Source organism: Epargyreus clarus, unplaced genomic scaffold (genome assembly GCF_041222505.1).
Source record: "Epargyreus clarus isolate Ecla_fem2 unplaced genomic scaffold, WU_Ecla_fem_2.2 ptg000014l, whole genome shotgun sequence".
Classification (NCBI taxonomy): domain Eukaryota; kingdom Metazoa; phylum Arthropoda; class Insecta; order Lepidoptera; family Hesperiidae; genus Epargyreus; species Epargyreus clarus.
In genome coordinates, this window is record NW_027332222.1 from 7862113 (window position 1) to 7876673 (window position 14561).

Genomic DNA, 14561 nt, shown 5'->3' on the forward strand with positions numbered 1-14561 from the left:
ATAAGACAGAAACAAAATATAAAAAAATAATTAAAGCAATTTAAAGAGAGTGTTATTATTTACGTATACAACAAACATTACTTTGTACTGAATGAGAATAATTATTTTGTACTGATCCCTGACTGTAGATTGAATCGCTAACATATTATTTACGTATTCCTCCGTACTTACCTTCAGTGTACACAGAATGGAGCAATTTACAAACTGTCTATTACGTTAAAATTATCAAAAAAATATGATCGCGACGCTCTTAAGTACTTGGTTACGTAATCGAATAATAATCAACGCTTCCTACACTCATAACATTACGAAGGGATTGACTATTGTGGGTAGCAAAGAACATACATCAAAGACAATACTAAGAACCAGAAATATGGGTGTAAATGTATGACTGTAGCTTTATTAAGAAAGGTTCCAACGCAGTGGTTAGCGCGGTTTCCGTAGCCCGGGGCGGAAGTTGAATTTGTATCTCCTTAGCGCAGTCTGGGGAAAAAAATACTCTACAAGAATAAGAAGTGTCTAATTTTTTTTTTTACAAAAAAATAAACTCGTAGTAAAATAAAATATAAAAATCAATAAAATTAAAGTATTTACCAAGTATTGAAATCACAGTAAAGCTTGGGACCCTTTTCACAGCAAACCAGTATGATATCTGCTTAGAGACACGGGTCACACTAATACTTAACCTCTATTTAAAGCGATAAAATTTAAGTACCTATTTGCCAACTATTGAAATCTTAGTAAAGCTTGTCTCGTAGGAAGTAGCCCGGCCAAACAATCGGCTCGTGACGTCCGCTCTCCGCGCAGCATTAGGAAATAGGAAGCGCTCTACCATTAGAAAACTGGTACTGTACTACTGTCTGACAATGTTGAGAATAAGTTGAGCCGCTTTATTGCGAATTACGCAACAATAAGAGATAATCAGTAGGCCTGGCATTATCTAAAATAGTAAAAAGAAAGAAATAAATTAAAATACATTGAAACCCACTACAACACGTTGCGACGACAAGAATGTGCCTACAATCTACATGTTACTTATAGAAGCAGCAAACATAATAATATACAAAACTTAAGAGGGTATTACTATAAAAATAAAGACCCGATTCATTAAAATATAGCCTATGCTACTACCACGATTTAGACGACGATATCTCACATGTTAAAATCTGTCAAGCAGTTTGGGCGGTAGGGCGTGCCAAGGAAGGAGACATACATACAAACATATCCTTGAAAAACATAAGTCAGTATTAACAGTCTAGTGAAAATAATAAAGGTATTTAATTTATGAGAAAATATTAAGATTGAATTAATATAATTTTTGTAAACATAATTATAATAGAAGACAGATAATATATACAGGTACTCTAAAATAATATAACGTGTTCTACTCGTCGTAAATATAAGAACTGTCTATTTCAGTTATTCGCAAAGTAGAATAACGATAGGCCTATTAATGTTTTCTATTAACGATACTAAAAATACCGTTCATTTTTAATACATCCGATTATACACAGCTAACTCGTAAACTACATACGTAATTTAGAGATGAGGTTTAAAAAACTAATTGGGATTATGACTTTAATAGCGTTATAAATATTATTTTTCCATTTTTATCAATATGAATAAAATATTGAATTTTAATAAGTTCGTTACTTTTAAGGTTTAATTCTATCAAAGTTTTACTGAAACATATGATAGATTTAACTCCACTTAACTGAAATAAGTTTGGTATTCTATGTATTTGACTAGGTCGATAGGTTATTGGACTATTTAGAACTTTTAGTATTACTACTTTTATAACAATAAGAATTATAAACCCCTTATTATTCTTATGGCCTAAATGATATTTGCAACCTGGACTTTAAAAACGCTAGCTCAATAAATAGGGTCATAATTAATTTTGAATCTTAATCTTATTATGTGTTTGTAACAACGATTACCTTGTTCTCACTTTGTTTCCACATAAAATGTACTTTCAATTTATCTATTACAACAAGATTTTTGTAACTTCAATTTGTATATCAAAATCTGCGATATCAAAAATAACGAGTAACTGTCTGGTGATTTGCAATTTGATAAGTTTCGTAACGATATGGTGCAATGTCGTAACGGCCGGCCGCTGTACGTGGATACTTAAATCGCAACTTCCGTTTCTTGATTAGTTCTCTATATTTAGCTAATTTAAGATATTTTTGAAAGTTATAACCGGTATGGTATGTACCGCCATACCGTGTAACGCGAAGTTTCGGTGGAAAGGCGTGGATGCCTGACTTATGACGCGAGCATCTTAATCAGAAGTGGCAAGATCTGTAATCGGATTTAGGTTAAACCCTACCACTACAAGAGTTAGTATAGATTTCCATGAGCGGCAGTGACCACTTACCATCAGGTAGAATGCATACTGCTTACCTACTTCAATCTTTAAAATAATTACATAGAAATTTATCTAGATTGATTAGTAAAAGTGAAATTCAAATATTATTTGCGTTCTTTGTGCAACGTGAACAATAAGAAAGGTAATTCTTATGTAATTTTAATTAAACTTTCAGTTTTTAATTTGAGCTGTAGAAATGTTTAAAAATTAAAATACAATATTTATTAACTTTTAATATGAATATAAATACATAAATTATGCAAATGCAATGCAGGTTGACTGCACAATCTCTGCATTAATTTTAACCTGAATGTCAACTGTATTACTCATTACTCATACTTAATAGCTATCCAAAATTGATTATGTCTTTTTCTATTACATTTTATCAGTATTTAAACAGTTAGAAAACTAAATATAAAATATAACATAATATAGACAGTTAAGAAACAAAATTGTGTTTTTATTAATTAAAACTTTATTAAACAGTTAATTTTAAAGAAATTATTTTTAAGCTCATATTATCAAGTGGTCTATATGTATGGAGACTCTACTCCATATACTTAGAGTGATACACTCCGTACAGGACCTATATACATATGTATATCTTAAATAGGTTAACGAAAACTTTGAAACAGTAAAGCACAACAACTAATTACAAATCACAATAATAAAATAGGTTCCTTGATCGTGGGAATTATTTGTCTGTATGAGGCTATCGCGGAATCAGATTCTGTAAGTACAACAATACAATGGCCGTGTTTATCTCAATCTGCAATGGCAATGAAGTCGCTAGCTAGAGAGTAAAACTAATGAACAAAGAAACCGAATGGACTTAATTTATTCATCTAATCTGCTAAGCTACCTGCTTATTAAAATCAGTAAATCAGATAGACAGATAGATTGCCAAAATTGATGCATATAAAAACGTAATTTCACACAAGAGATTATGTTGGGAAATATGTGTATAATATAACTGGTTATTTGTTATTTTTGGAAAATGTGTAAAATATTTTAGTAAAATTCAACCGTAAATAGAGGATTTATATCGATATAAACATCTATATTAAAAGAAATGTACATTCAGCATACCAAGCGATCAATACATTAATAATACATAATGTTATGATATCACAAAACTTCATGATAACCCTATGTAACGGCTTAATCAATATTCTATATTCAATCCAACGATTAACATTTGGATATCGTAAAGAGAAGGTGACATAAATTTATGACTTTTATTATACATGCATATTAGCTTGATCTTGTTTGTACGATATCTACTCTGACTTATAGTTAAAGTTATGGTCGATTTGGTAGGTACTTTACACTCCCGTTCCCACACAAAGAACTTTTGTAAAATAGGTGCCTTGTACTGACACAAACACCAATGTCCAGAACAGGAATATTCATATATCATATAAATTAGGACCGGGTATCGAGTCTAAAGCCCTGTAAAAGAAGACAATAAAAACAAATTCCATTGAATGTACAGAAACCTTACAAGACCGTCGTCTAGAGCGAATGTTCGTCCGCCCAGCCTTGCGTTTCGTCCGTCTTTGTATTCATTCGTCCGTCTATCACATTCAATGACACCGTGACCAAATAAAGACTAGTAATAACAGCTTGATTTATAAACATTCATGAACAATAATGACTTTTTATTAATAGATTCTTATTCAAACTCCGCGCATAAATTGTGTGAAGTACCTACGCACAAATGTATGGCAGTGTTAGCCTAGTGATATACATTTCGACTTCTTATTGTGACCCATGGGTTAAATCTGATTTGTGAAATTTAGAATTTTTAAATTATTAGATTTTTTAACATATTAAAATAAGCATATTATAAAAAATGTAGTATTGTATATGTTTTCCTTATAGTAAAAAAAAATGTATCTAAAAGAGCTTGCCTTATGACGAGACTTTCATTGGCTTTTTTTATAAAAAGTAACTTAATTTATTTTTATAATTGTTTAAGAATTAGTGTTCCGTGCAAATTTGTAAAAAATAAAAATATTTTGTAAAAATGATTAAAGGTTGAAAAAAATAAGATTCCGTTATAATATATATAAACTGCGAGGCATTACTAGTTTATAATAAGATGCCTTCTCAAAAGAACCTGTTCAAAATTCTTTAACTGGCCATGACCTTTATTTATGGCGTTAATTCAAATTTTATTGTCTCAAAGAATGCCTGTTAAATTGCTCTCATTTTCATTAAAATATTACTACAATAATAATAAATTATGTAAAGATGTCTCGGGACAGGTGTGCTACACTTATTAAATAATATTATTTACGTTACCATATAAATTGTGAGAATAAAATCCATGCTGACAAGAAAACATGATAGTGACCCTAAACCTTCCTGAATTCGTAAAATGCTTTTCATATTTTTATATTTTATGTATTGATCAAAACCGAAACTATTTCGTTCAGGATCCTTATCTTAACCCCTGTTAGGGTCCTACCCTATATAAAGCCGATGACAGACACGTTGCCTTTAAGGACTAAATTGAAATGTCTAACATAAGCATTTTTCTTTACATGAGGGATGCATTCCTAGTTTAAACAAAATTCGCAGAATTATTAGAGTAGTAAATAAATTACGCGTGAAAAAAGTTTTTCAAAATAATTACAAATCAATTTAAATTTTTGTAACCACATAACAATGTATGTAAGTAAAAACTAGTTGACATTATGTTTCCAGCACATTTTAACATGACAATTGACACTACAATAGGCTGCATTTTTTATTGATGAATCCAACCTCCGTTTTATAGATCTTCAAGGTCCGTTATGTTGGTGGCAGGTGTGTCCATCTGTCGAGCGTAGCTGTCCACATTCATTCGTATTCTTTTGTAATTTAATTTCTTTCTTTTATTTATTTTGATATGTCGTGCCAGTTAAGGTATACCTGTTGCCAGCAAGATAATCTGAATTACGAGGATGTTGTTGTATTTGTCAGGAACATTATTTCGTTAGTATTATATAAATATAGAAATAAATTTACCGTATTGTACTTTTTTTGTTTTTAAGGGGCGCGAGTTCTCTAAGTCTGTTTTATTGCAAAAAGAGCTACTATGTTTATACAATTACTGTCATTTCTACTTGAACAATATAAGAAGGATATTTATTTATACTATATTTCGTACGTACGTCAGTTGATAACATTTTAAGCTCTTTTTTCTTACTGACGTCCAAAATTTCGACATACTAGTTTACCTTGAGATAGAAGTGGTAAATTTCTAGAACCGTAGGCACTTAATACTGTCTAATTTTACATTTTAATATACTGACTAATTAAAAATGTAGGTTTATACCTAACTTATGTTCGCGGAGGGAACTTATGTTCACTTGCAAAGTTTCAAGTTACCGCATTTCGTCTTTTTTGGATTGTGAAGTAAATTGAACGTGAACAGGCACTGAACGTGTCAGAAACGGACTGTAATAAAAAAACATATTTTTGCCAAGCAACCGTGTATATCGATAATTATAAATACCTACGTTAATTAACTTTATATAATTCTACCAACGACTTAAATTTGTCAGGCAGTAGGCAGAAAGTCTGTTCTGTGGAATCTTGTGCGATCTTTGCAATAAGCAAGACATTAGATAGATCGACGGACGTAAGGGTATATTTATTCAACTGACACAACACCTCTGGGTATATGTTCAATATCTTATATACAAAATTCTCGTGTCACAATGTTAGTTACCGTACTCCTCCGAAACGGCTTTACCGATTTTCACCAAATTTTATATGCATATTCAGTAGGTCTGAGAATCGGCTACTATCTATTTTTCATACCCCTAAGTGATAAGGGTTTTTTACCCTTAACATTTTTTTATTTATATAGCAACGACAACGTTTGCCGGGTCAGCTAATAGATGTATAAAAACCTTATAAATCCTTAGTTGATAAAAGTTCCCATCGCAAATTTTACGCTTACAAAGTTTCAAGTTACCGTATTTAGCCACTTTCGCACTATAACGTAAACTGAAACTTCTTTCGTATTAATCGCATTTCCGTTTAATCCACCGCGTTATTAACGTGTTTGCACTTCGAGCGTTGCAACGAAGCTCCGCACACATGAGTTATTTCATTCGAGTTATACAAACATGAAGCAGGTCAGTAAATTCGATTATACAATAAATCGGGCATAATCTGTCGCGTCATGATTGTGAAGCGGATTATTGGCGATGTTTTCTCACAAAGGCGATAAAATGGCACGTTCCATCTATTACTGCGCCGTCTTACCGTTAGGCTGCGGCCGAGCGGTCACGCTTAACTAGTAATTATACGGCCTACATCGTGTTGACCCACCTTGAAAATTACACAACGAATTAACAATACACGGCGATATATCTATAACACTCTATCGGTATTAATTGAAAACTTATTGGATGTATCGAAAATAATTTCATTTTCGAACGAACTTTCTTTTTGTTAAACAAATTGATTATGGTTGTTAAGTATATAGAAAACAAGACTCCATCCGATAGTAAGGGGTCACTGGCACTCGTAGACTTGGATTTAAGTCTAAATAGGATTACAGTCCTACTAGAGGTCGGCCACAGATGTGGTACTACCCCTAAAAATTAATTGGAACTCCTTGTACGAGTATTAGAATTTCTCCTCGTGTCGATCATTTGCAGATCTTTGTAGTGACAAAGTCTGGTATAGCAAGAAAAAAAATAATTAAAAAATACATGAAATGTGTAACATAAGCATGTTTTCTTTATATGCATGCATTCCTAGTTTAAAAAAGAATTTCGCAGAATTAGTAGATTAGTAGTAAGTAAATTACGCTTGAAAAAAAGTTTTTCAAAATAATCAAATCAATTTAACTTTTCGTAACCACATGAAAATGTATGTAAGTAAAAACTAGTTGACATTATGTTTCCAGTACAATTTTAACATGACAATTGACACTACAATAGAGGCTTTTTTATTTATTTTTTATTTATTGATGTTAGTGTATTTATTTATTTATTAGTGATAGTATTATGAGAAAGTAATTATTATTAAACAAATGGACTATCTGACCAGCTGTGTTTATATTACAACATACTTTGTCTTGCGTGCTTCAAATTAACATGCACTACATAACACTTTGCTAAGTGATTTAATTGTTCCACGTACACTTACTAATTACTCCGGTCGAAGATTGTAGTTACTAACACCGTTAGATACGGGAAGTGTAAGTTACAGTTCAACTACAAAATTAAGTAGAGATTTACATGTTTTATCTACACTTATATCTATACTACGGAAATACTATATTATTATTTTTACCTAAAAATATGAGTTTATATCATATGTACCTACACTATTTCCAGCACAGAAAATTCTCGAGTGACTTTTTATAATCGAAATGTTTAGAATTTTTTAATTTACTTAAATAGATAGATGTAATTGGTTCAACAAAAATAAGCCCTATACAATGATTATAAAATGTATAAAACTAATGTAAATATGCCGTCAATTATCTTACGCGATTTTTTCTCCATCTTTTAGTTACTTGCTGTAAGCGGTAGTAGTATACATAAAAAAGACTGTATAAAAATTTGCTTGTTAGCGCAAATACCACATGTAAAATGTACATGATACATAAAACATTGCAATATCGACAAGATCTCAAATTACACTAGTCATAATCGATTGAAGACAAAGGATCGATTAAAAAAATCGTTCTTATAATTGATACGCCACAGTATAAATGGCTTATTACATTTTCTTCTGTATTTTCAATGGCATTCATTATTATTCTGTTAATTGTCTGCACCTGTACGATGTGTATAGAATTTTAATAGCGTAAGTACAACTAGGTATTAACTGTGCACAGACCATTACTCATACGACTACAAGTTAAATAAATAGTTTAACATAAAAATATGCTGGTCGCATGGCATTGTGGTTATAATACCCGGCCGAAACGCGGAGCTTACAGCTTTTGATACCCGGCCAGGCAAATATTATTATTATGGATTTAGATTACCTTAGCGTAGCGAAAAAATTCTAAGTCTGGACTACCTACTATTCAAATCTAGGCGTAACAAATGTATAATTATTATTCTTTGCGTGTTTCAGTCGTAATTAGTACTTACGGTTTAAAGTGGTAAAACCTTGCCCATGCGACACTACAGCCACACATACCTAAGATCTCAGAAAATATTTGTCCGCTTGTCTATTTGTTCGGTAATCTTGGATACAACTAAACTTTCATACGCTTTCATGGGATAGATGAGAACTTTGTAAAAAGTAACACAAGCTTACCTACCCTGAGAGTATGTAAGGCGATAAATTATAAAAGGGGGGACAGATGGGCGGAGTTGCCAGCTCAACACAACATTGCCAGCTCCAACATTATAGAAATATGCAAGTCAAATCCGGCAGACATTGCCCTGGCACAAAAAATAGATATCGAAAAAAGTGCCAAAGCACAACTGAAACACAGTCTTAGAATTTCAGTGAAATCGGTTGAGTAGTTTAGGTGATCAGCGCATATTACTCGCAGCACAACTAAACTTCTACAACATTATTCAGTACTATAAGTTTCCTTAATCTTCCTTAGCGTACTTTGGACTGCAGTTTCAAGTCCTCCTATTTGGTACAAAAGTATGAGGTATTAGATGTAGAGGTACATCTTAGTTCTCCGGAGAGGTAACCTGGTGCTAGAAGAAATATATTAAAGAACATCTATATAACTTCGTACCACGTTTTTACGTACGATATTCATAGAAACTAAGTAAATGTTACCCACCAATAAAAACATAGTATTAATTCGCTCCGTATCAATCCCTCAGATAGATAGGTTCACTAGACATCCCTCTTAAGATAACAGATCAATTGCGACTTCCGCTGGAATGAGCTAAAGATTAATTTAGACGGCTTAATAATCCCAGTTGACTACGCCCGGTGAGATCGGGACTGTAGTAAAAAAGCAGGGAGAAATAAAGATCTTCCTTTCTTAAATAAAACCCTCTTTGTGAATAGACGGCGGCATGAAAATGAATCATTTATTAAAATGCGAAATTGTGCACACTTCGCGCTTTTGTGGTATTGAACTTTTACTCGTTCGAGCGAATTGTGTGTGTGTTTACCATATAAAGAAAAATACAATGATTAAATAATGTAACTTATACCATATTTTTTTATAAGTTACCAAATACCGTAAATTGGAAAATATGCGTGTTTAATACACATAAGATACAGGGAACATGTATTAATTTATTATTCTTTATTAATTATATATAAAAATGATGTCATTTAAAAAAGAGAAAAAGAGCATAATTATTATTAAAAAAATACAAACCCACTGAGTTTCTTACCGGATCTTCTCAGTAGAGGTCGCGTTCCGATCCGGTAGTAGTTTAAGAAAAATATTGTAACTGACAATTTGTAAGTGCCGCCGTTGGCATATACAAAACTAAATATATCACTAATTGCATTCTAATCGGCTAAATCAATAATTACATCAATGTACACTAATTGGCCTTGACTTCTAATTAAGATTTATTTGCCTGATGTAAAATCAAAATGTGATTCTTGCATTAGGACATATAACATATGAAAGGTTTTCTATGAGCAAACTTCATTAAATAAAGAAATTTCTAATATGTGCTCGTCTTGATTATATCGTAATGTAAACCGCAACACAATATCTTTTATACTTTGTGGTCAAAAGTGTACGAGCTTACACAGTAAGTATGGATACACAGTAAGTATGGATACACAAGAAAAGCTTTTTTATTTTATTTGAAAGATGCAAATAGTAAACTAGCATGCAGACAATTGCAACTGAATCCAAATTTAACAAATTAGACCTATCCGTCAGTTACCGATGCTTTCCTGTCCCTGAGGACTAACGCCTCAAGTTTCTATATCTACAATACATATCGAGAAAAATGTCATTAGCAATGCACAATAGAAAAATAAGTAAATTATGAATTAAAAATTATTTCGAGATTTGTGTCCGTCCGTCTAGCAATACGGAGAAAGCCCTATAAAAATCGTTTATATTATATACATATGAGTATGTTTGAATGTTTTTGAGAGGTGCAAAATTGAGTATCTACGAGTATTTGACTTAATCTACAAAATTTTAATGATATTTTAAACTTTGTTCCGACTGAGCAATTCAATTTAATAAGCTTAAACTAGTAAGGGAACGAAGAATTGTTGGCATATAATAACTAATAATGTAAGAATGACAATATCTATTATACAATTCTAATAATACCTGCCTACGTATTTGTATGTATGTAACAAATACGAATCTATTATCTGCTTTAAAGAATACTCGTTTCTTGAAACAGCATAGAACGAAACACTTAAATAGCATTCAAAAGCGAAATGCCAAATATCTTTGAACGGTCGTCCGAGTAATTTGAGCCTGCCCCTATTTGCATAAACTCTCAATTTTCCCGTTCATTTCCCTGTCGCTACAAACAATTTGACAAATTGATTGATCGTTAGTCATTTTGTTTGCTATTCAGTCAGACGTAGATATTTTGTGTTTACTAGCCGAATTTGTTTTGTGACGAATCGCTCTCAACCTATTACTGTCCTAACTCCTACTGCTGGGCACTAGTCTTTTTGCCACGCTTTTATTTAAGACTCAAAATCAGACGACCATAGTCAGCCATAGTGTAACTCACTGGCTATTTGGAAATTGGTAAACTCAGATCCATGAAAACTTTAAGAACTCTTAAAGTTTTACGATATTTCATTTCACTGAAAGACAAATAATGAAAAAATATATTATGCACAATTTCGAAAAATTTTGGATTTGAACCTCGGATTCCCATGCCGAGTGGCAAACCCAAAGTTAATCACTCATAACGATCTCTACCAAAAAAGTAAAGTAGTTGTTAACTAGGATTGTAATGTTTTCTGTGATTTTAAAATTACATAGTTGCATACTGCAATTCTGTATTGCCTTGCTTAATGCCAATTACTATGCTAAGTATTTATACCCTCTTCTTTGCAAATACATACGAGTAGTACCTACGTGTAGGTAGTAATGCGCATGTAAATACATCTTAAATACTTAACTCCCAAATATTCTTAACTTAAATTTTAAACCTTTCCTTTTTATTTATAAACAAGTTTAAGAGAAACTCTCTAATATTAAAGGTTAAAAGTAAATTCAGAATTAGCGAGAATTTCAAAGTCTTCATAACTTTAAAACTTTGCTTCGCGGAACTGAAACCTTACAAACATTGTATTTTATTGTTTCACGTCAATGAACAGCTGTCCGTGATTGAGAAATTGATTACATTCTACAAATAACTTTATCATTCGCTGCAACTGAACATTTCATTAAAATGATTTATGTTAAATTGATTTGAATGCTACTAATTATTTTAAACATATATTTGAATCAATCAATTAGGCTACATAAATCAATCTCAAAAGTACCTAAAAACCAAGTTACCAGTTCGGTTTTCAAAGAATTTTGGGAGTACAATAAGCTACCTTTTAATGCCGAAAATATTTGAAATACCTGAAAGAACCTTAAGCCACGCAGATTTTGGGATTATATTTGGGGTCTTTCAAATACACTTGTTGCTAAAAACCAGTATGGACATTAAATACTTACTATAAATATAGTATTATAGGTAAAAGGGCGAATTTAAAAAACATGTATTATATTCAGTTGAAAAATGTACCCTCCTTGTGTACTAGATTTATTGATCTATACGTCTGTCACGGCAATATACGATGACCTCAATATATCTACTCTTTGAGTATGTTACCTTTCAATTTGATACAGAAAAGTATGTAATGAAACATATGTACCATTAGTACAACACACCGCTATCTTGTTAATAAAACAATTCGCAAGTATACAATGTCTTCTGTAATTAATTTTAACAAGTTCTTTATTCCGAAGTTCTGAGAAACTTCCTTCGTTATGATAACTTCGAAATGAAATACATGAACGGGTGGCTGTTTATCTTTTTTATTAGAATGTTTTAATAAAAGATTTGTAAGGGTCTTTTCTCCAAGATTTTCGTTATTATACGGAGTTCTTGTCCAATTTGTGCTTGACCAACGTTTTGGAATATGGCCCTTATTAATAAAGGGGACCGTGGCCAGTAGTAGGACGGTAATAGATAGGTATAGGTAGGTATAAGTAATTAATGATGATCGTATAATTAATTAATCGTTCGATGATAGAATAATTGATTAATCGATATATAAATCAGCATATAACCTCCCATTACACATTCCTAATGAAAGTAATGTAAGTAATAGCTGTAGGTACAGGGCGAGCTATCGTTTAAACTTTTGAAAAATAAGAAACCTAGAAAAATCTTTTAGCAAAGGGTCACTGGATACCCTATTGTTAATTTATGATTAATTCAAATCAAGAATATATTTATTTACATTACTAACTTGTAAATTAAATCTTACTTAGGATATAGCGTGTATGTACCAATACAGATAGTAAGTCCGGCGCCCAAACTTATTCAAGATTGACGTGCGTAACAGCAAAGCTCTAGCTCATTTCCCCAAATAAACAACAAATATCATTCCAGGGTCCCCGTGGAAGGTCGAGGTGATGGCTGGGCCGGCGGGCGGCGGCGGGGGGGAGCCCACCAGGCTCATCCCCGCGCGGGTGCCGGCCGTCTTCGAGATCTCCACCTCGCCTGGCGCGCCCACCTTCAACAAGAATGAGGTAATCATAATCTATGTTTGTTTAGTTTAAACTTTAATAGCTTTCATGATATTCGCAACTTGTTTAGGACCAGGACCCGGACCAGGCCCTATAATAGTGTAGTGGCAGTATGTAGCTGATGTACTATTCTTTGAACTTAATGTACTGGTGAAAAAAGGATCTGGTGATATATTCTACTAGAGTAAAAGACGTTCGACTAGAGTAAAAGAAACGTTCTGAAGTTAAAGTCTTTCTAAATATAAGTAGTACGAATCATAGATTTTATGTTAAAGTAAATGAATTGAGTAAGTTTGAATATGTTTATCGTATGAATATCTAGAAAAATATTATGACTTAAGAATAGTTCTGCAATTTTCCCGGTATATTTAAACTCTATGATATGATTATTTAGATTCATAATTACTAGATAAGCATATACAGAGGCAAATAAGTAAATTCGAATTAATTTACAAAAGTTAGTAGACTAGTTCTTTTGCGCAACAAACAATAAGTAATTAAACTGCAAATGTGTTTACCTACAAGTACTGGCAATACGAGCGTAAGTACTAACGTACGTACTTACTATGTGTAGTAATACCATTTTAACTCCTTTTGTGCGCTGTGTGAAGTCATTACTAACATCCTGCTATTATGTGAACAGATGGGATGGGTACTTTCTGGTTTGTGTACATTCGTTTCGTCTAAACTACGTAGATAAAGTCGGAAAATTTAATGTTACTCGAGTAAGTAGGTAATGCAAATAAAACATTTATTAGGTATACCTAAATAAGTTTTATTGGATTTTTTTACAAGAATTTAAGCTATTACTTAAGTCTATGATTAAACCAATGTTATTTGAGTGACACGTTTAAACTTTTATGACAAACGGTTCATATCCAATATTTATTATCCAATGTAATTTTCAATAAATAAAATTATTGTTAAAATATTTTAACACCTATACCGATTTGATAATTGACTCAGCAATTATCAAAGAAAATCGAATTATTCTTATTAAATAATTATTACCATTATGTAATAATTAATAATAATAAATAAATCCACTAATAATAAGTAATAATTGCGATAATTAAGTCAATTTTAAAAATATAATTTTATTAAAAAAGGTTAATATATTTTTTTTATTATCATTAATAAATATTAATAAAAAATATACAATTCATCATTATTCTCAACGCTCGAATACGTCATTCATCTCGAAAATTGAAGCTACGAACGCAAGGTATATTTTCAGTTGGGCGTAAAAGCATTGCCATTTTTGCAACGTACTGTCAATATATGATTTATCGAGGCAACACTTAGCAGTTTTTTGCTTATCATAATCTTTTATATACGGAAAAACTTACATTAAAATATTTCGCTTCCATTTTCATCGGAGGCGTATTTTGTAATATTGTTTGTTTTATTATAGTGTTTTTGGAAGATTACAAAGAAAATGTAGATGTTGCTTGTAATGGAAGATTCTGTTGTTACTGAAAACTTATCTGTTGTAGA

At 31.8% G+C, this 14561-nt stretch overlaps 1 protein-coding gene across 2 annotated transcripts in view; it reads left to right on the forward strand.

Annotated features, from left to right (window-relative positions):
• Positions 1–14561, forward strand: part of jbug (filamin-type immunoglobulin domains fbug) — a 120725-nt gene that overhangs the window by 72043 nt on the left and 34121 nt on the right. For both annotated transcript variants that reach the window (XM_073079842.1, XM_073079841.1), the window contains one exon: positions 12928–13067. In XM_073079842.1, coding sequence (XP_072935943.1) covers positions 12928–13067 — 140 coding nt within the window. The remainder of the gene's footprint in view (positions 1–12927; positions 13068–14561) is intronic.